Source organism: Vitis riparia, chromosome 3 (assembly GCF_004353265.1).
Source record: "Vitis riparia cultivar Riparia Gloire de Montpellier isolate 1030 chromosome 3, EGFV_Vit.rip_1.0, whole genome shotgun sequence".
NCBI classification, from domain to species: domain Eukaryota; kingdom Viridiplantae; phylum Streptophyta; class Magnoliopsida; order Vitales; family Vitaceae; genus Vitis; species Vitis riparia.
Window position 1 is genome coordinate 10,680,503 of NC_048433.1, and position 23,127 is coordinate 10,703,629.

At 40.9% G+C, this 23,127-nt stretch overlaps 1 protein-coding gene across 1 annotated transcript in view; it reads left to right on the forward strand.

Annotated features, from left to right (window-relative positions):
- The first annotated feature begins 6,014 nt into the window (after positions 1 to 6,014).
- LOC117910937 (probable protein S-acyltransferase 23) overlaps positions 6,015 to 23,127 on the forward strand; it is a 29,410-nt gene continuing 12,297 nt past the window's right edge. Inside the window, exons 1-6 of the mRNA XM_034825118.1 lie at positions 6,015 to 6,097; positions 6,531 to 6,588; positions 16,935 to 17,012; positions 17,116 to 17,214; positions 17,940 to 18,018; positions 18,494 to 18,642. Coding sequence (XP_034681009.1) covers positions 6,015 to 6,097; positions 6,531 to 6,588; positions 16,935 to 17,012; positions 17,116 to 17,214; positions 17,940 to 18,018; positions 18,494 to 18,642 — 546 coding nt within the window. The remainder of the gene's footprint in view (positions 6,098 to 6,530; positions 6,589 to 16,934; positions 17,013 to 17,115; positions 17,215 to 17,939; positions 18,019 to 18,493; positions 18,643 to 23,127) is intronic.

A 23,127-nucleotide genomic window follows, 5' to 3' on the forward strand; every position in this document is an offset into this window, starting at 1 on the left:
TCAAGATCCGGACGGAGGCCAATAAGAGTAAGAACCATGAAGAACTTGTCAAGCTGTGTTTGTTGAGCCCCACATCAAGGAGTAAGAGGCATCACAGTCAAGAACTCCTCCTTAAGAGAGGCAATCTGGCCAATATAAGTAGATAGATCCAAGTCCTGTTGGCTGAGATGGACAATTGCAGAAGCCACCTTATAAAGACGCTGGATATCATTCGTATATAATCCTTTGGCCTGAGTCCAAAATTTAAAACAAGTTTTGTAGGCCCGAAGATGAAGAAGAATCTTGGGATCAACCGATTGCCATAATACACTACATAACTGGCATCTATCTTCCTCCACTGTACGCGGTCAACCTCAGGGATATCTGCCTCCTGTGTAATCAAGTGATCCTCATATCCTTGACCCATAAACCAAAGTTCAACAGACGCAGACCAGGAAAATAATTGTCACTGCAACCAATTCTCTCCGAAGTAATCATAGGAGATCCAGATATAACAGCGGAAAAAATGGAATTTTAGTAGTCATATCTACTTATCTGAAGAATGAAGTATGTTTGGATCGAAGAGAGCCCTAAACAGCTTCAGATTGCGGCGTGGCACCACGAAAAAGGGAGACGGCCTCAGATCGCGGCGTGGTACCACCAGAAAGGTAGAAGAACACTTCCAAGGCACGTGCAGGGATTGGAGTGGAGAAAAAGTAGTCGGAGCTTCGCCGGAAAGGCTGTTTGGAGGGCCGACGGAGACAAAAATCCCCAAAGAGGTATGTGCAGGGCTCGGATGGGAGAACCAGGGAGGTAGGGAGGCTGGTCGGCGTCAGGCGAAGCTGGAGGAGGAGGCGCGTCGCCGGAAAAGGCCTCACGCGCCCTCACGCGCCGGCGCGTGAGATTCATTCGCCGGCCGGAAATTTTGCGCTGGACGGCGCGTGATGGGATTTTGGTGCCGGTGCCTTCACAAAAGTTGTAGATCTCCTCCAGGCGCTCCTTCTGGTATAGTCGGTGTCGGAAAAATACGTCGCCGGAAAAGTCGCCGGAAAGCTCGCCGGAAATTCGCCGGAAAAGTTCGCCGGCGGTGAGTAGTTTCTGTCGACGATCCGAATGACCGGAAAGTATTGGAAGATGGGGAAGGTGACCGGAATGAAACACGGTCACCGGAAGGTTTCCCGGAGTTGATGACACGGAAACAAGAAAGAATTAGGTTTTCTTCCTTGGCTCTGATACCATGTTGAGAGAGAGAGAAAGAAGAAAAACCTTAATTCTCATTAATGTAATGATCTACTTACAATTGAGAAATATATATATACAAGGCTAGGAGTCCTAACTACCATACATGTATCCTATATTACAAGGAAAGGTTATATACTATAAATACATTATATTCAACAGTTGGGATGCTAACACTTTAGTCAGATGGTCACATCCCTGTCCTTGGAAGGCTATTGCACAAGTCTTCAGGAGTTTTCCTTGTTTACTCGGTATGTGGTAGGAAACGGGGAAAGAATTCGGTTCTGGGAAGATTTGTGGTGGGGGGACCAACCTTTGGAACCTAATATCCAAGACTATTTAGAGTAGTCGTGGATAAAAACATTCCTATTTCTTCAGTTCTTGGTCCTACTCGTCCTTTCTCTTGGAATTTAAATTTCCGCCGTAACTTGTCAGATTCAGAGGACTTAGAAGGCCTCATGCGGTCACTTGATGAATTGCATCTATCTCCTTCGGTCCTAGATGCCAGATTCTGGCCATTATCCTCTTCAGGGCTTTTTTCAGTAAAATCCTTCTTTTTAGCATTATCTCAATCTGTTGGATCTCCTCAGGACTTTCCTTCAAAGTTCGTTTGGAATTCTCAAGTTCCTTTCAAGTGAAGTCCTTTGTCTGGTTAGTGGCACACAAGAAGGTAAATACTAATGACATACTACAAGTGAGAAGACCCTACAAAGCCCTTAGTCCTGATATTTGTATTCTGTGCATGAAGCACGGGGAATCAGCAGATCATCTTTTTCTTCATTGTTCCTTGACGATTGGGTTGTGGCACAGGTTATTTCAGTTAGCTAAGATGGATTGGGTTCCCCCGAGGAGCATATCTGACATGATGTCCATCAAATTTAAAGGCTTTTGGTACTTCTAAGAGGGGGATAGTTTTGTGGCAAGCTGCGAGCATTGCTCTAATTCAGGTTGTGTGGTGGGAAAGAAACGCGAGGATTTTCGAGGATAAAGCAAGAAATTCAGAGTTCCTTTGGGACTCTATTGTTTTCCTTGCTTCTCTTTGGGCTTTCTGTTCCAAGGCATTTAAGGGGACTCCCCTTAATGTGATTCAATTTGATTGGTTAGCGGTGTGTACTTCATAAGGATTGGTCCTTATAGGGAGTTCATTTGTTTCTATGTATTTTCCTGTAATTTAGTTGTCTTTGGTGGGAGGATTTCTCATCCTTCTTCTTGTACTTCTTTTTCTATCAATATATCTATGTAGTTTCCAATAATAATAATAAAACATTAAATAGAACTCCCCTAAAAGCTATGAAAAAAAGGCCCAAAGGGATGAGTAGAAATGAAGTAGATCCTACAACATCTCTTCCAGTTTCCATCTTTCTTAAATTATCCTAGCATTTCACTCTTGCCACACAATCAAAAGAATATTGAGGCACGTGATTGCCAAAGAGTCTTGCCTCTCAATGAATTCCCCAATCCTCTTAAAAAGACTGATACTCCTAGGTAGCACCCAAGCCATATTGGCTAAACTAAAGAGTTTATGTCAAAGCCCCAAAGTTAATGGACAATGTAGAAAAAGATGGTCAATTGATTCTCCACTTCCTTTGCATAAAATGCACCAATGTGGACTAAGGGATTTGTAGGGTTTTCTCACCTGTAGCAAGTCATTGGTATTTACCTTCTCATGCACCACTAACCCAACAAAGGCCTTGACCTTTGAAGGGGTTTTTGATTTTCAAACAAAATTGGTTGGAAAGAATGGGATTGGATTTAAGGACTTAGTCAAGACCATAAAGAAAGATTTTATTGAGAAAGAGCTAGAGGAGGACAAAGACCATGCCCTTGAATATGTGGTGGTGGGAGACAAGCACATTGAGGTAAGTGATGACATGAGTCTTTCAAGAGAACCGATTTTAGTATCAGTGAGATTGCGGTGGAAGCTAAAATTCCAAGAAAGCGATTAGGAATTAGCAAGGACGACTGAAATGGTGTGATTTTTCATTGAGATAACTTTATAGAGTTTTGAAAATTGGGAACACAAAGGTTGACTTCCCCACCATAAAATCTTCCTAGATCCAGATTCTCTTCCCATTCCCACCACAAAGCGGGTATGTGGGGCAAAAGCTTGAAAGACTTGTGCAATAGCCTTCCAAGGACATTTGTGTGACCATCTAACCATAATGTTGGTGTCCCATCCATAAGGATGTGTCTCATAAATGCTTGCAATAACCTGATGCGAAAGACCATAACTTTCTTGAAGGAAACTTCAAAGCCACTTCTCTAAGAGATCACTATTTCTCAAAGAAGTCCTCCCTATCCCAAACCTCCTAATTCCTTTGGCCTATACACCACTTCCCAACTAATATGATGATTTATCTTGATTTTCCCAATCCTAGACCAAAGGAAATCCCTTTGCATTTTCTCAATCTTTGATGCTATTGATGTTAGGATTTTGAAAAGAGAAAATAGGTAGGAATGTGAGTAAAAAAATGATTGAATTAAGGTTATCCTCCCCTCAAAGACAAAATGGTCCTTTTCCATCCATTTAACCTCCTTGAGATTTTATGAACCATTGGATTGCAAAGTCCTATGGTTTTTGGATCCCCTCCTAATGGTAAACCTAGATAGAAGAGAGGCCACTTTGAAACTGTACACTTAAGCAATGTGGCCTAGATATCAACTCCTAGCTAACATTAATACCAGATAGAGTGCTCTTCTCTAAATTCATTTTCAAACCTGATAACTAGTCAAAACCAAAAAGATTAGCTTCAAGTTTTGCAGAATTTTTGGAGAGGCTTTTGAGAAGAAAATGGTGTCATCTGCAATTCTAATAAAGACACCGTAGTTCTATCTTTACCGACAATTAAACCCTCAATTAAACCACTTTCCTCCGCTCTAGTCAACATCCCTCTTATGACATCCACTACAATGGTATAAAGAAAAGGGGAAAGAGGGTTTCCTTGTCTCAAGCCTCTAGTGGCCTTAACCCATCCTTGGGCATTTGCGTTAACTAGGACTGCAGAATTTGTTGCAGAACGACAATCCCTTATCCATGATCCCTATCTTGTGCTAAATCCTTTTTTCTCTAGAACATGATCCAAAAAAGCTCCAATCCACATGGTCATATGCCCTTTTGAAATCAATTTTGAAGACCACTCTTTCCTCCCCATACCTCCTTTTCTCATCCACCACTTCATTGACTATCAACGTTGCATCCAAAATTTGTCTTCCTTTAACAAAGACTCCTTCAAATATAAAGATTGTTTCATAGAGCATTTTGTGTAATTGTCCTGATAAGACCTTAGCTATAATCTTTTATATAAATTTGTAACTAAGCTAATAGGTCTGAGATTTGAGATTTTGATTATTTGACTATTTGACTCTTTTCAGGTGCAAGAGCTATGAAAATGGCATTGGTACTTTGATGTATTATCCCATTACTGTGGAACTTTGTTCCAAACTTTCAATATAGATTTAACAAGCGTTAGTTTCATCATAAATCTATGATCTTCCCAACCATCTGCCTGACACTCCTACCACCAAAGACTAAAATTTTCCTTAAAATTAGGATGGAGTAGCCATATATTCTCAAACCTGAATAGAGTTGGGCCCCACTTGAAAGGGTTAGTATCCAAACATATGGGCTGTGATCTAACATCCAACTAGGAAGCACTTCTTAGATACTTTGAGGGAAATTTTGATCTCCCTCCTTTGAGAACAACAAATCTATCCAACCTGTTGCAAACAAGAGACACTTGCATATTTGAACATGTAAAAGTCGCATTCTTGAGAGGGGGATCTATTAGCTCACTTTCTCTTATAAGCTCATTGAAACACCTCATACTTGGGGTTAACCTAGAAAAACCTAATTTTTTTTTTTAAATTCTTCTTATTACATTGAAGTTCCTACTTACACATCACTTTGGATAAGTTAGACTAAAGAGGTCTTGAAGCTCCACTCATGAATCCATCCTTAGGTTGGGCATAATGGGACCATAAATTGAAGTTAGCCAAAAAGAACCTTCTTTAATGGAAGTCAACTTAATAGTCATCGAAAAAGAGCCTAAAGTAGTCTTTGAACATTTGAACTTGTTTGAGTCCCAAATAATCAAAATGCCTCCTGAGGCCCCACAAGCTGGAAGAACAACTCACTCCTTATTTCTACCTTTCCACACACTACCCACAAACCTCTTGTCACAACTCTCCCCCTTTGTTTCTTAGAGTATAACAATGTCTGAATTTACAGAACTTAAAAAACCTTTCGCAATCCTTCTTTTCTTTCTGGAGCCTAACCCTCTAATATTCCAACTGAAGATCTTCACATTGAACAGAAGAGTCCCTCCAATTTACCAAAAACTAACCTAAGAATCACCAAGAGCTCTAGAAAAAGACTTTTTCTTCTTTCTGCCATAAACCTTAACTGAAAGTTGATCACAACTAGCTTCCATTAGGAACCTCTTCTCACTGCCTTTGACCAGTTTGACTTTCATACTCTCCAAAAGCAAGTATACTTTGTCCATTTTTCTGGGTGTGAGACCTTCTACAAGGAAACCTTCCATTGACGAAGATTTTGGAGCTAAGACAGGAGCACTCACTGAGAGAAGGTGCTCACGAGGGTTGCTAAAAGGTAACCCGAGAAAAGGGCAGTCTTTTAGCTCCTGTTTATTGGCAACTCTAGGGTCCTCCACACCTTCAAAGGAGGGGATGGCAACATTATGGAAAGACATTACACCATTTTCCTTTAATTGGGTTATAGTTTGGAAGACTAGGCTAGACTCCAAAGGATTTGGCTGCAACTGATTAGACTGACCAGAATGGTAATAGAAGCAGAAGAGGGAGGAAGAAGAAGTGAATCAAAAGCCCCTTCTAATGACTGGCCTTTGACAAAAGTTCCGGGGTTAGAAGGCAATACCTGACTCAGTAGAACACAATGCAGGAACCCTTCACCTCCCTCAGCCTGTTTGGATGTTCGTGATTTTCCTTGTATGCTGGAAAATGGAAGGCAGATAAGATGGTATCAGCAGTTGATAGAAAACAAAGAGAAGCCTTTACATCATCAAATGTGGATTTCATCAATTTAATCTGATTGTGCTGGAAGGACCTGAGATTAAAATTTGTTTCTAATGACTCCTTTAAAATTGACATTTCCCATTTCCCGTCAACTATGAAATTATCATGTTATAAAGTTGAGTCAGTATTAATTTTTATTTTTATTTTTTGATGAGGCCTGTATATGATTTGTTCTTATGGTGAGCAAAATGTCAATTTATGCAGATTTTTCCTATCCTGTTATAGTTCCTTTTGTGATTATCTCTATCTGTTACTTGCAGTAAAGATCCGGGTTATATAAAAAAATCTGGTGGTTTGGGTAATCACACAGATGCAGAGGTATGCTATATCTTCTTCTTCTTCTTTTAATTGTTTTTGCAACCTTCTTACTATCAATTAATGAAGTTGGTCGGTATAAAATTATTATTTTTTATTTTTGTGTGTGTTTTATAGTATGTATGGCCTTCTAGTTAGTGCTTCATGAATGATTAATTTTCAGGAGTAAATGTTTTTTTGCACAGAAATGACTAGTGTGTCGAGAGCACTATTGGTAAAGGCCTTTGGGGAGTCATTTGTTTATCAAAATAAACTAGGTTTTAGTAGGCAATAAGCAGAGGGCTAAATTTTGGGTAGAGGTTTGGTATGGGGAAACTGCTCTTAGAGATGGATACTCAGACTTATTCAGAATTTCATTAACAGGAAGCAGGTTATTGAAGAATTAGAGGAGGCTAGAGGCATTGGAAAAAGAGGTTTATTTGAAGTTTTCATGATTGGGACTTGCGAAATGTTGTTTCCTTCATGGAATGTATCCTTACCAGGTAGTTAGAAGAACTTGAAGGGAACAGGAGGATAAGTTGATTTGGATGCTAAGGTGGTGGAGGGTGGTGTTATTTTGCAGGACACTTTCTAGAGACTGTATTGGCTCTTTCCAGCGGTGGAAGTGTAGGGTGCTGGTGCTCCTTTCATATTTGGTTTATAAGCTTGGATAACTGTGATCTTTGAAAAGAATGATGAATCAAGTAATGACCTGCTGATCCATTATTCAGTGGCATGGAACCTATGGTCTTCCGTGGTTGCTGTGTTTTAGTTGTTTAGGTTTTTGCTTTGTCTCTAAAAGAAATATTGGTTCAGTGGCATGGGAAGTTTGTGAAGAGAGGAGGAAAATGTGGAATACTGGACCTCTTGGCTTATCTTGGTGCCTGTTCAGGGGAAACAAGCAAAAGAACTTTCAAAGGTTTGGCACAAATGCATGGTTATATTCGTTAGAAAAAAATCCTTGTGCCACTTGAAACAATCACCTAGAGCATAGTTTGAAAGATTTGCTCAATCACTCATGAACTTTGGTTTTCATCAAAGTTAGGCATATCATACTCTTTAGAAGCCCATCCATAGGGAAGCTGACTATATTTATTGTCTATGCCGATGATATCATTATAATGGGTGATGACAATGGGAAAATTCAGAAACTAAAAGTCAAGTTGGCTAAAGAATTGGAAATTAAAGATTTGGGTAATCTATGTTATTTTTTGGGAATCAAAGTGGTCAGGTCAAAAGAAGGAATTTACATAGCCGAAAGGAAATTTGTCCTAGATCTTCTCAAGGAAATGGAATGCTTGGATGCAAGCTTACAAAAAATTTGATTGATCTAAACCACACGCTTGGTGCAGTTACAGATGGTGCTTTGATGGATAATACCAAAGACTAATTAATCTATCTTTCCCACATCGGACACGATATTGCCTACTTTATAAGTGTGGTTAGTTAGTTGGATGATGACAAGAGAGAGCGAGAGAGTGACAGCGGCGAGGGAGACAGTCGAACGGAGAACCGGAGAAAACGGAAGACGAGCAGCTTTGAGGTGGAGTCGAAGGTCTTCGAGGTCGAAATGGTGGAGAGAAGAGGAAAACCCCAAGTAATCATAGTGGAAAGCAAGAGAGGGGTGTCGTCATGGGTTCGCCTGGGGTCGGCCAGTGTAGGATTTTTTCTGAAAGGCCTGTATCAGTGCCTCGAGGATGTGAAGGAAGGAAAATGGGAAAAGGGTTGGAAGGAGAAGGGGAGAAGCTTTTCCTTGGTGCGTGACGCTAATAAGGCGGGTAGCTTTCTTCGGCTAGGGGTCGTCGATTCAGAGAAGAAGAGATACAACATATATATCCCGAAAGGCAGAGGGGAAATGGGGGGTTGGTTGGCTATGGTGGAGGCCCTTCGCAAGCTGGATATTAGCCTCGATAAAAAGAGCAAAAACGGGAAGATAGGGTCTTGGGTAGATTGTTTGTTGAAATGGTGAAGGGATCGTGGAATAAGGGTTCTAAATTGCTTAGAGTGGAGGTCAAAGGGGGGGAAATAAGCAGAAATCTAAGTAGGTTGGATCATTCCTTAATCGGAAGCTGGAACCCTAGCGTTGTAGGAGGGGAGGATCTGGAGAGGTTGGGGTGGTTAATGGCAAGCTCTTGGGGGTTAAAAGGCAAGCTAGATTTGGCAAGTTTGGGAAAAAGACGGGTCTTATTGGAGTTTGAGTTCATGGAAGAAGCCAGTCGGGTCCTCATCTCTGGAAAAAGGTCGGTGGAAGGGGTTCAGTTGGGTTTGGAGAGTTGGAGTCCAAGGTTGGGGTGCTTGGAAGAAAGTGAGTTAAGAAATGAAGTCTGGGTGAGGATCCTGGGTCTCCTAATCTCACTGTGGGTCCCGTCATTATTGAGAAGAGTGGGGGATGTGTGTGGTGGCTTTCTAGCCATCGACCCACAGACGAAGAGCATGGAGGATTTACAGTGTGCTAGGATCTTAGTAAAATCAAACGGCGATGACCTTCCTTGTTCACTGGAGATATGGGTCGAGGAGGAGACCTATAATCTATCCCTATGGTGGGAGGTCTTGTCGTCGCTAAGGCAGGATTCAGGGATGAAGTGTGGTTCGATGAGCTGACCAAGCGGGGAGGTTAGGGGAGACGTGGTTGCACGCGTCGGACCGCGTGTGGAAGAGTTGGCGAGCACGGAGAGACAAGGTGCAGTTCCAGTCAGTGGAAAGGACTGGAGGGCAGGCGCAGGGAGTGGGCTTCGATGAGACTGGACCTCGTGCTCAAGTGGGATCGCTGACCCGACCCTTCGTCGGCATTTCGGAAGCTGGGCCGTTGTCATTAGGCCTGGTCTCGGGTCTTGTGGGCTTGAAATGGGCTGCTGGGCCCCTTCCGTCAAACCCTTCAGCGGGTGAAGCCTCAAAGGTGGCTGAGGCTTTGGTGGGTGGGTCAGAGATTTGACCGTTGTGTCCCATGGGCAAGGGGTGGGCCGCCGTTTCTGGGCTGCCCATCTCTTATAGGGATAGGCCTGGCCCGTCACAGCCCCAACCTTCTGAAAGTGGGCTTCTTTTAAAGGCTCGTCCCCCAGCTCACTTTGGTTCTTGCAAGGGGTGCAACCTGGAGCTGGAGTTCGTTATGTTCCGTGAGAAAGAAGTTTGGAGGAAGCAGTATCCGGATTCGTACCGCACAATGACAGATAGCGCGCTAGAGGAAGCCGTGAGGTATGGGTTAGTTGTAAATTCGGGGGGTCTAAGGGCACCGGGGTCTTCTTCTTCTAATTTCTTTTAGTTTGGTCGGACCCTGGAGGGGGAGTATTACGACTATTCTGGGGCGCTAAGGGAGGTTATTCAGGAAGGAATTGGGTTACATAGGCCAGATGCAGATGAGCACGCCAAGAAAGGGAATGGCTGTTGGAACTTGATAGAGGTCAACAACGTCGACCCTTTGGAAAGGAACTCGGGGTGGGGTATAGGACAATCTGAAGAAAGCAGTCTGGTTAAATTCAATCATTTTTTGGGCTTCTCAATCGAAGGCCTGGAGAAGGAAATTTTGAGTTTCTTGGTCAAAATCAAGAAAATGAGGGAGAAGATACACAGTAAAGGCCTTCTGGAAAATTCAAAATTCGAAAGGGAGCTTAAGAGGTTAGAGTGTTCAATTAATTATGAGGGGGATGTTAAGAAGAAAGGCCCTCTTCAGGGCAGAGGGAGCCAACAAGCAGTTTCCAGTGAATCTTAAAATGTTGAGCTGGAATGTGAGGGGAGTGAATGACAGTTCCAAAAGGAAATTAATCAAGTCTGTCGTAAGAAAACAAAAGGTGCATTTGTTGTGTATTCAAGAGACAAAGATGCAAGTAATGTCTGAAAGGGTGGTGAGAAGCTTAGGCTTGGGGAGATTTCTAGACTGGAGGGCCTTGAATGCTTTTGGATCGGCAAGGGGTGTTTTGATATGCTGGGATAAAAGGTCGTTGGAGATTTTGGAATGGGAGGAGGGCCAATTCTCCATTTCCTGCAGATTCAGGAATGTGGAAGATGGTGTGGTCTGGGTGTTTACGGGGGTATATGGCCCTTTCTCTAGAGAAGAAAGAGAGTGCTTGTGGGAGGAGTTGGGGCAATCAAAGGATTGTGGGAGGAACCCTGGTGCTTTGGGGGCGACTTTAATACGATCCTCTACCAATTTGAAAGGAGTAGAAATGGGAGAATTACCTCAGCAATGAGGAGATTCGCCCAGATCATAGATGACTTAGGGCTAGTTGATCTCTCATTGCAAGGAGGATCTTTTACCTGGAGTGGGGGTTTCAATAATCAGTCATGGGCTAGGTTGGATAGATTTCTTGCGACTCCCAGTTGGTTTGATCAGTACAGTAGGGTCTCTCAAAGAAGGTTACCTCGCCCTACCTCGGATCATTTCCCAGTCATTCTTGAAGGGGGTGGGCTAAGAAGAGGACCTTCCCCATTCAGGTTTGAAAATATGTGGCTCAAAGTTGAGGGGTTTAAAGACTTGATTCAGTATTGGTGGCAAGGGATGGTGGTTAGAGGCAGTCCTAGCTACAGATTGACTGTTAAGCTGAAGGAGTTGAAACAAAACCTAAAAATTTGGAACAGGGAGGTATTCGGGAATTTGGAGAGAAATAAAGCTGAAGCTCTCCAACAAGTGGAGCTCTAGGACTTAGTGGAAGGGAAGAGAAGTCTAACAGAGGAGGAATTAATTCGCAAAAAGGAAGCCAAGGAGGGTTATGCTAAGTGAGTGTCGCTAGAAGAAACCCATTCGAGGTAGTTATCCAAGGAATTATGGTTAAGGGAAGGGGATAGAAACATGGGGTACTTCCATCGCATGGCAAACGACCATCGAAGAGTTAATTCCCTGGATAGAATAAAGATAAATGGGGTGCGGTTATTAGAGGAACAAGAAGTGAGGGAAGGGATTGCGAACGCCTATCAACAGTTGCTCTTTGATAGTTCGGGCTGGAAGGCGGACATAGGGGGTTTGCAGCTGAAGCAGATCAGTCAGTCAGAAGTGGAAGTCCTGGAGCTCCCATTTTCTGAGTCCAAGATCCATGCAGCCTTAGTGGAGATGAATGGGGACAAAGCCCCAGGACCGGACGGGTTCACGGTGGTTTTTTGGCAAAACTGTTGGGAGTTCGTTAAGGAGGAAGTTTTGGACATGTTCAAGGAGTTCTATGAGCAGAACTCCTTCATTAAGAGCCTAAATAATACGTTTCTGGTATTGTTATCGAAGAAAGGGGGGGCTGAGGACCTAGGTGACTATAGACCCATTAGTGCCCGGGGGGGGTTGTATAAATTGTTGGCTAAAGTACTGGCCAACAGGCTTAAAAAAGTGATAGGAAAGGTGGTGTCATTCGATCAGAATGCGTTTATTATGGGGAGAGATTCTTAACGCTTCCTTAATCGCAAATGAGGTAATAAATTCATGGCAAAAAAGGGGAGAGAAAGACCTAATTTGTAAATTGGACATTGAGAAGGCGTACGACAGCATTAATTGACAATTTTTGTTGAAAGTTCTGCAAAAAATGGGGTTTGGGCCAAAGTGGCTGGGATGGATGTGGAGCTGTATACTTACTGCTAAATTCTCAGTTTTGGTGAACGGTATGCCAGCTGACTTTTTCTCAAGTTCTAAGGGGTTGCGTCAAGGGGACCCTCTTTCCCCCTACTTGTTCGTCATGGGAATGGAAGTGCTAAGTGTGCTAATCACGAGGGCTGTTGAAGGGGGTTTTATCTCTGGGTGTAGCATTTGGCGAGGTAGAGGGCAGACTGTCAATATATCTCATTTACTTTTTGCGGATGACACAGTAGTTTTTTGTGAGGCAAAGAAAGAGTACTTAACGCATTTGAGCTGGATACTTTTTTGGTTTGAAGCGGCTTCAGGGTTAAAGATTAATTTGGACAAAAGTGAGGTTATTTCGGTAGGGGAGGTGGAAGAGGTGAACGAGATGGCTGTTGAACTAGGGTGTAGGGTGGGACAGCTGCTTGCCGTCTACTTGGGGCTACCTTTAGGGGCGTCTAATAAGGCCACTTCCGTGTGGGATGGGGTGGAAGAGAAGGTGAGGAGGAGACTTGCCCTTTGGAAACGCCAATATATTTCCAAAGGTGGGAGAATCACTCTTATCAAGAGCACGATGACCAGCATGCCCTTGTAACAAATGTCTTTGTTCCGCATGCCAAAATCAGTGGCAAGGAGGTTAGAAAAGTTGCAAAGAGACTTTTTGTGGGGAGGGGCAATTTGGAAAAAAAAAAAGCCCAGTTAGTCATTTGGGAGGTGGTGTGTGTGGATAAAGAAAAGGGAGGGCTGAGATTAAGGAAGCTTGCTCGTTTGAATAAAGCCTTGCTAGACAAATGGATTTGGAGGTTTGCTTGTGCTAAGGAGGAACTTTGGAAGAAGGTGCTTGAGGCAAAGTATGGGCAAGAGGACTTTGGATGGAGGACAAGGGAGGCAAATGGGGTGTTTGGAGTAGGGGTTTGGAAGGAGATTTTGAACGAATCTGATTGGTGTTGGGAAAATATGGCGTTCAAGGTGGGAAAAGGCAACAAAATCAGATTTTGGATAGATCCTTGGTGCAGGAGTTATGTGCTGTCCCAAAGTTTCCCGAATCTCTTTGCCATGATTGCCCATAGGAATGCCACGGTGGAAGAGATGTGGGACCAGAATTTTGGCCAAGGTGGGTGGAATTTAAGGTTTCTAAGGGACTTTAATGATTGGGAGTTGGATATGCTAGGCAACTTGTTGGATGTGTTGAGGGAGCATAGGGTTACGTTGGAGGAAGACTCAGTGTTTTGGAAGGAAGGAAGAGACGGGCTGTTTAGAGTCAAGAAAGCGTACAGCTTGTTGGCAAGCCCCATTGTCTCCATTTTCCCAAAAAACAATATCTGGGTGGATAGAGTTCCAACCAAAATTGCTTTCTTCGTGTGGGAAGCCGCTTGGGGGAAGGTGCTCACTCTTGATAGGCTTCAGAGAAGAGGGTGACAGTTTCCTAATTGTTGTTCCTTGTGTGGTTGCGAAGAGGAAACGATAAATCATATTTTAATTCATTGTACAGTTGTCAGAGTGTTGTGGGATATCATTCTTGGTTTGTTTGGTGCTTAGTGGGCCTTTCCAGAATCTGTAAAGGAGGTTTTATTTAGCTGGAAGGGCTCTTTTGTGGGAAAAAAAAAGAGGAAAAAACTGTGGAAGTCCATCCCATTGTACATTTTTTGGACGATTTGGAAGGAGAGGAATAGACTAGCTTTTTTTTGTTGGGGGGGGATGTTAGCAATTCAGAAGTTAAAAACTTCTTTTGTGTGTAATTTATGGGGCTGGGCTAAATTGTATATTGGAGAGGAGCCGCTCTTCCTTATAGGCTTTTTGGAGTGGTTAGTCTCCATTGAGGGGTTGGTGAGTTTTGTTCTTTTTTGGTTGGGAGGCCTTAGTCGCCTCGTATCTGTATGCTTTGCGGCTCTTTTGCCTCCTGTTAATATATTCTGCGTTTACTTATAAAAAAAAAAAAGTGTGGTTAGTTAGTTCATGCTCTTTCTTTTAGAACCTCACATGGAAGTAGTCAAAAGAATATTGCACTAACTAAAAGCTACTCCTAGAAGAAGATTGCTCTTTTCTCAAAATGGTCATATGAATTTGGAAGCATGTACGGATGTTGATTGAGTGGATCTATAATTGATAGAAGATCCACCTTTGGCTATTGTACTTTTGTTAGAGGTAACTTAGTCAAAACCCTGTAAAAGCAAACCTCACTACAACCAATAAATATTGAGGCTTAAACTTCTTAACAAATGTATAAAAAAAGCCGATAAAGACCTTAAACCCATTCAAACCTTTTGAACATTTGAAGCTTCAGCGTCAATAACCTTGAGGCTATAACCTCATGGATATAAGCCTTAATCAATTGAGGCGTAAGCCTCGATTGCCCTCTATAGATGCTATAGCCTCAAAGCTAATTTGCGTAGCCTTTTAAAACACTGAACTTAGTAAGTTGGAGAAGTAAGAAGCAACTTTTGGTGGCTAGGTCAAGTGCAGAAGCTGAATATAGGGCCATGACACTTGGAATATGTGAGTTGATATGGATAAAAAAACTTATTGAGAGAGTTGCTGATAGAATCAAAGGGTCTTATGAAGCTATATTGTGGTAACTAGGTAACCATAAGCATTGCACATAGTCTAGTGCAACATGATAAAGCAGAACATATTGAGATAGACAAACACTTCATCAAAGAGAAAATTACTAGTGGAATGCTCTGTACTTCGTTCATTTCTTCTAAGTTGCATTTAGTAGATGTCTTCACAAAAGGATTTCCCAATCCAAGGTTCAACTCAATTATCAACAAGTTGGGGATGAAGGATATTTTCTAACTAGCATGAGGGAAAGTATTGGAAATCAACTACTGATTGCACCCTTGATTTCAGGAGTTAATTAGCTGTCTTTGACCAATCTAAGATTGTTTTAGGAAGTTTTGATTTAGTCAACTTCATAATTAGGCTGATAGATATTTCTAGCACTGATTAGGAATTTTCTGTTTTTTCCTTTCTTAGATTATTTCTTCCATATAATGATGTATACTATGAATAATGGAACATTTTTTCACTCGGATTCTAAACTGATACTTTCTTCTTTCTACACATGACAAAAAGTAGAGTTTTCTTTTGCCTCTTTTCTCTCTACACCACATTCATTCACAAATGTTCAAAGGCACAATCACACACTACACTTCTTTTTCCACTCTCTCTCTCTTCTCTCTAATTCACTCACATTCATTGACCTCACTTTTTCTCTCCCAACAACACCCTTTTTCTCCCTCTCTCCATCCCAAAGACTCCACAATTCTCTCTCATCTCACCACATATTTTTTTCTCAAAAAAGAAAAAATCCACCCATACTCCTTTCTTATTCTCTGTCTTCAGTCTTCTTGCTCTATTCTCTCGTTTTATTTTCATATTTCCCTAAACCTCATTGAACTCCACTTATCGAAGTCCTCTTTAACACTATTGAAGATCCACAAAGCCTCCATTGAAGGTCATTCTCCAGCTTCATCAAGTTGCCTGCTACCACCTTTGCTGTTGACAACACCACCACAAACCACCATCACAACCATTGATGAGGAAGAAGCTTGGGCATAAATTATTAAAATTTGCATTACTCTATTTTTGATTTAATTATTATTTATAGATTTTTATTTTTCTTGGGCATGGTATTGTTTTGGGCCTCATGGTATTTTGAGAAAACTCAAAATTGGCTAACTGAATTGAACCATGTTTAGATTTTCTTTTAGGCCTAGTTCTTTTCGGCTTTTCTACTTTCAAATGAGCATTGTTTTCTGAGGTTTCTTTCTTATTTTATTTTCACACTAAAAAAAATATATTTGATGATTTTAAGTCAAAAATAAAAATCAATACCTTCACAAATAAATAAATAAATATTTTTAATAAAATAAAAGTGAGCAGTGCAGTGCCATTTCATCACAGGGTCTTTTTCTTTTGTTTTTTTCTTTTTCTTTTTACATGTTTGGTGTGAAGAAACACTGTTGAAGTTGCTATCCAAGCTTTGTTCTTGTTCTCCATTGCTTTTGAAAAGACTGTACCTGTGGTGGATTATAGATGAAATGCCTCAGAATGCATGATTTGGAAGCTACTACAAATGTTGAATTGGAGATGGTTTCTACCTGTTTTGACAAATGATACATAGTGTGTTGTGGTTTCTTATCCCATGAGGTGGCTTTTATTTCCCAAGAGAGGTTGACATTCATTTATCTGAAAGTAATAAGATGGTATGGGACAAAATACTTGTAGTGGATCAATTGATTGATAGCTTCATGTGCAAGATATATGCAGAAGTAGGGGACAGTTTTCCAATTCATTTCGCACTTATTAGGATTCTTGTGTTCCCCAATTTGGAGTCTTCAATTCTTTTTTCTGTTTAACCATTTAAATTTTCTTTGGGATTTCTTCAAGGTGAGCAATCTAATTTCTGATGTACGTGTAGAATCCTAGTTTGGATTGTCACTTCCTTTTGTGTTTTTATGGTTATTGTGGAGAGCAATGTTAGGATTTCTTTATAGCTCTAAACTTCAGCAGCAAAGCTGAAACTCCTTACTTTCTATATGTTCAGTTCAGGCTAGTGAGAGGTTTCTGTTGTTGAGTTTATTGCACCTTTGTTTTCCAAATGCCTTATTTAGCTTTAGAAAAGATACTTCAAAATTGTATATTTTATCTTGCATTAATACTTATAAAAAAAAAGAAATGCATATTTGCATTAATTTTTTATTTTTATAATATTTTATTTTATTTTATTTTGACCCATTTCTTCCCATCATATGATTAATGGGATTAATCTGTTTTCTGACACATAGCTATGCTTGGTTTGATATTCCTTGCATCAACTGGATTTGACATTTTGCAGGATCCACTGTTGAATATCAATCTGAACAATTCCTCCATATGGACGGGAAATTGGTCTCAACTTTGCCCTACTTGCAAGGTTTTCTCAGTGAACTTTTTCTTTTAAAACAACAGATGCATTAATGCTTGAAATACTGTCCTAAACAGATTTGGTGTGCATTCTCAATCTTGTTTCTTTTCAGATAATTAGACCTGTTCGCTCAAAGCACTGCCCTACATGTAAGCGCTGTGTGGAACAATTTGACCACCACTGCCCTTGGATTTCAAATTGTGTGGGGAAGGTTAGAAAGTTGGACTTCTGTTTCTTTGTTTTCTGGGTTGATGAGGATACAGCACTCCTTAGTAGAAATGTGTTATGAACTTTTTATGAGACTATGTGATTTTTTTTTTCTTTTATTATTATTATTTTTGAAGAGGTATGGTGAGGTTGCACCCCCTGCTGATTCTGGTTTCAGACCGGAATATGTTGTTGACATGTTATGGATCCTTTTTTATCATCTTAACAATGGATACATGTTCAATACATCATCTGGTCAAGTGAATCAAATGTTCCTTGTTTTGTCTGCATGAAACGACCAAGATGATATGCATCTATTGCTTCATGGAGGTTATCATGCCTTTTGGTCTCTAATTCAAGAGCTTGTTTTGCTGGATTCTAAATTGTAATCTGGTTGTATAGAAATCCATACCACTGCCTTTGAATGTAGCAAGAAAATTGATGTCACCATCCCCATGCAGCATTGCCATACTGAGCTGCCACGCAGATATATTCCACTTCCTGGCCTCTAGGCCATTCCATCATTGTCCATATTTCTGTGCCATTTGTTGGTCTCTTTATTAATTTTCTGAGCACTAATTTTGTGTGCTCCATATTTGACATGTTTATAATTTATGTTGAGTACTTCTATATCTGAGTTTGATCTGAGACCCTGATTAACCAGTTCTTTGTCTTCTTCCTCTTTCCTTCTCATCAGTTTCATTATTGTCATTATTATTTATCTTGCAGAAGAACAAATGGGACTTCTTTGTTTTTATCTGCCTGGGAGCTTTGTCCACATTCATTGGTGCTATTGTTGCAGTTCAAAGTATGTGGGTCCCTGACAAATTGAGCTTCCAGTGACTTATTTTTATGATAGGAAAACACCCTCAAGTGGGCTCCCTCTCTGAAATGTTGATGAGCTCTCCCTCATTCAGAAAGAAATTGCTTGAATCCTAGACACACACCATGTCCTCAAATAGACGAAATTGCATTTTAAAATGTTGTCTGTGCTCTCATATGCAGGTTGTTAAAATTTAATGTTCTCTCTAGTTATCGAAGTTTGACAATTCCTCAACTTTGACCAGAGTGTGATTTCATTTTAATGTTTGTAGACCTATTTTTTTTTTATCTGTGGGACAAAGTTAATGTGACAAACTTTTGATGAGGTGTGTCTAAAATGGTTAAATTTTTTAGAGAGCTCATAGCAACACAGATGAGGGCGCCTTCATTATAAACATACCCTTTGTGATGTGGTATTCATTCCATTTTGGAGTGGTTAACAGCCTTATCCAATATGACAGGAATTTGGACAGCATTGCCAACATTGCGGACAGAAGAAACTTGGATTCAATATGTGGTGGTTCAACATTCAGGTGTTGTTGCCTTTCTGGTTATGGACATAATTCTTTTGATGGCTAGTGTAACTTTGACAACGGCACAAGCATCCCAGGTAATTGATCAAACAATTATTATTACCATTTTGTATCTAAGCTTGAAATTTTCTGCACTGAATTTCTTATGTGCTTGGTGTTTGTCTTGATGTTTATCCTGCTTTATTCTTTTCATTTTTGTCAAATCAAAATGTCATAAAAAAATCCTGTGACTAAATTTAGTATTATTAGTTTCTGCTTTGTGTGTAAGCTTGAAGTTTTCTGGCACTGAATTTCTTATGTGTTTGGTGTTTGTCTTGGTGTTTATTCTGCTTTATTCTTTTCATTTTTGTCAAATCAAAATGTCATAAAAAAAAATCCTGTGACTAAATTTGTGCTTGAAGTTTTCTGGCACTGAATTTCTTATGTGTTTGGTGTTTGTCTTGGTGTTTATTTTGCTTTGTTCTTTTCATTTTTGTCAAATCAAAATGTCATAAAAAAATCCTGTGACAAAATTTGTGCAAGATCCAAAGCAAATTGTATTCCTTTCCTCTTTTGTAGTTGATTAGCATACTGCTGGATGGGTGGATCTGTTTCAACCCATTTTGATCATATTAGCTTTGGAGTGTGCTTAAATTGGCCCCTAAAATGGTCTTTGGTGCTGGATTTCTATAGCTTGCTTATGGGGGGTTTGGGGTTATTAGGGTTTTGTCTCACTTATCTATGAAGTCGTTACAGCTCAATTGCATGCTAGTAACCTAGTTGGATCTATTTGAACCCAGTTGGTTTATATGTTTTTATAGTAATTTAAATTGCCCCCTTAATTGGTTTGAGGTGCTGGATTTCCATATCTACATTATGGCCACTTTGTGCACAATGAGATAATAGCTAAAATTTGATGCAAGGAAACTGGTTGGGAGATGCAGATACCTGTTGAAGCCACAAGTAATCTATGGTGATTGTAGGTCAAATTAAAACTTTCTTCTGCATTGACCAGGCTATTGCTTTGGATTCATGATTCTATACATGTATTGTTTTTTGCTATCATAAGTTCATGATGGTCAATGAACTTGGTGTAGAAAGAATGAAGAAAGAAATAAGTGTTGGCCCATAGAAGTAATCTAGTCTAGGACTTTTAGGAGGCTGGGCAGTGTTTAGGCAATTGAGCCTATCTAGGCGAGGAGGTGTTGCTTGCATCACCCATCCACATTAGTATATTTTTAGTAGTCATCTTGCTAAAATATTTACATGTTAGTATATATCTTTAGTAATTATTTATGGAGTAGATAGAAAGCATGTTAGTTTATGGAGAGTGCTTGGATTGCACTATAACTCTTGGATTGTTGTATCCTTGTCTGTAAAGCATGGATTTTTTATTTTATTTTTTTGATAAGCAAATGGAGATGTATCAAAAGTGCCTAACAAAAGGGAGTGCAATCTAAGTATACTCAACTTTGTCGAAGACTAGGGTTTTGTGGGAGTTATTATTTGCTCTCTTTGGGGTAACTATGGTTCTCCCTTGCTCGGTAAGGGAGACTCTCCTTGGATGGTATGGGTCCTTTGTTGCTAGGAAGAGCAAAAAAGCATGGAAGCTGACTCCTTTATGCCTTTATTGGGCGGTGTGAAAGGAAAAAAATAGGATAACGTTCGACAATGAAGAGTTTTCAGTTCATAGGTTGAAGTATTATTTTGTGTGTAGTTTTTGGTCTTGAACAAAGTTGTATATAGATGTTGGACCTTTACCTTTAATCGACTTTTTTGATTGGTTGGGTTCTAGGTGAGGGTGGGTGAGGTTTTTTGTATCCCCTCCTTTTTGTTCTTTTTTGCCTTATGGCACCTATTGTATACTTTTTGTATGCCTTGGGTTGTTCTCCGGGCTTCCTTTTTCTAATTTATATATTTTATGTGTTTTCCTATTGAATATAATGTATTTATAGTGTACAATCCTTCTTTCCTTTCTTAATATATGTCACATATATGGTAGTTAGTTCAACCTAGCGTTGTATATATATTTCTCTATTGTAATAAGTTAATCATATGAATGAGAATTAAGGTTTTCTCTCTCTCTCTCTCTTTCAACATGGTATCAGAGCTAAGGGAGAAAACTTTATTCTTTCTGGTTTACCTATGTAATTAATTCTAGGAATCCGTCCAATGACCGTGTTTCATTCCAGTCACCATTTCCATCTCCCAAAGCTTTCCGGTCAGCCATATCGTGGTCAAAAAACCCTCATCACCGTCAACATTTTTCCGGCGACTTTTTCTGGTGATATTTTCCGACACCGACCACATCATCAGGAGCGCAAAGAGGAGATCTGTAACTTTTCTCAAAGCACCGTAGCCAAAAACCGATCCACGCGCCTCCCACATGCCGTTTTTCTCCGGCAGCTTGAATCCCACACGCCGGCGCGTGAGGGCACGTGGCCCACTTTCTGGTGCCGAGCTTCCACCAGCAGGCTCGTTCGGCGCCGTCTTGCACTTCTAAGCCTCCATCAGTCCTCTCCGAACCCTGCTTCTCCATTTTTTTTTGGCATTTCAACCTCCGTGGGTCTTCTTTCAACCTTCTCTTGCCTTCGACAACAGCTCCCTTCCTTGGCCGAGACCTGTGTGTGCCTTGGGAAGGCCTCTTCTTCATCTCCAGTCACTTTTCTCCTTTGTTTGGGTCTTGACATACCAGGTTCTTCTTCCACAGCTGTGATCCGACCTCCCTTTAGGGCTCTCTTCGATCCAAACGTGATTCAATCTCAGGTGAAGTGGATATGGCGACTAAAAATCCTATTTTTACATCCGTCATCTTTGGATCTCCTACTATCACATCGGAAAAATTGATTGGTAGTGAGAATTATCTCTCCTGGTTAGCGTCCTTGGAACTCTGGTTTATGGGACAAGGTTATGAGGATCATCTTGTTACACCTGAGGATGCTATACTTGATGTTGACAAAGTGCAATGGAAGAAAATCGATGCACAATTATGCAGCGTATTATGGCAATCTGTTGATCCCAAAATTTTACATCATCTTCGTGCCTACAAAACCTACTTTAAATTTTGGACTCAGGCTAAAGGATTATACACGAATGATATTCAACGATTTTATAAGGTGGTTTCTGATATTGTTCATGTGAGACAACAGGACATGGATCTGTCTACTTATATTGGCTGGATTGCGTCTCTTAAGGAGGAGTTCTTAACTTTGATGCCCTTCACTAATGGTGCTAAAGCTCAACAAATATAGACTGACAAGTTCTTTATGGTGTTAACCCTCATTGGCCTCCGTCCAGATCTTGAGTCTGTTCGAGGTCAGAATCTTGCTAGTCCATCAGTACCATCATTGGATGATGTGTTCGCTCGTCTCTTACGCCTCTCCTCTACTCAAACCTTGTCGACTGATGGTCCTTCAGATTCATCTGTGTTAGCCTCTCAGACTAACTCTCGAGGAGGACGTAGTGGCAATCGGGGTCAAGGACAACGTCCTCAATGCACCCATTGTAATAAGCCTGGTTACACTCGAGATCGTTGCTATCAGTTACATGGACGGCCTCCTCGCACTGCCCACATTGCTCAGTCATCTGATCTTTTACTATCTCGACCTGATTCCGCTGCGAGCTCCACATTTCAGAGCATCACCCTTACTGGTAGTGATTATGATGCCTATCTCCGATATCAGGCAGCCACATTAGCTTCTGTTGCCCAGACTGGTAATGTCTCTATCTGCCTTACTCAGTCTCCTTCTCTTGGCCCATGGATTCTAGATTCCGAAGCATCTGATCATATCTCTGGTAATAAACACCTTTTCTCCTCTATTACTACTACCTCTGCCTTACCTACTGTTACTTTAGTTAATGGTTCCCAAACTATGGCTAAAGGTATTGGTTTGGCTCATCCTCTCCCTTCCCTACCTCTCCATTCTGTCCTTTATGCCCCTGAGTGTCCTTTTAATCTTATTTCCATCAGCAAAATAACTCGCACTCTTAACTGTTCTATCACTTTTTCTGATAACTTTGTGATCTTGCAGGACCGGAGTACGGGGAAGACGATTGACATAGGGCGTGAGTCTTAAGGCCTCTATCACCTCACATCACCTTCATCTCCTGCAGCTTGCATTTCCACCGATGCTCCTCTTCTCGTTCACAGTCGTCTCGGTCATCCTACTCTCTCCAAGTTCCAGAAGATGGTTCCTCGTTTTTCCACTTTGTCGTCGCTTGCGTGTGAGTCGTGTCAGCTTAGGAAACATACTCGTGTCTCGTTCCCAAAGCGTTTGAATAATTGGGCAAAGTCTCCTTTTGAACTTGTCCACACTGATGTTTGGGGTCCGTGTGGGACCGCGTCTGCTTTAAGATTTCAGTATTTTGTCACTTTCATTAATGATTATTCCAGATGTACTTGGTTATTTTTGATGAAAAATCTAGCTGAGTTATTCTCTATTTTCTAGAAATTTTATGCTGAAATCCAAACACGATTCAATGTTTCTATTCGAGTGTTACGCAGTGACAATGCTCCGGAATATTTTTTTACACCCTTTACCATAGTTCTGAAAGGCGCGCCTAAGGCGCGCCTAGGCTCGGGG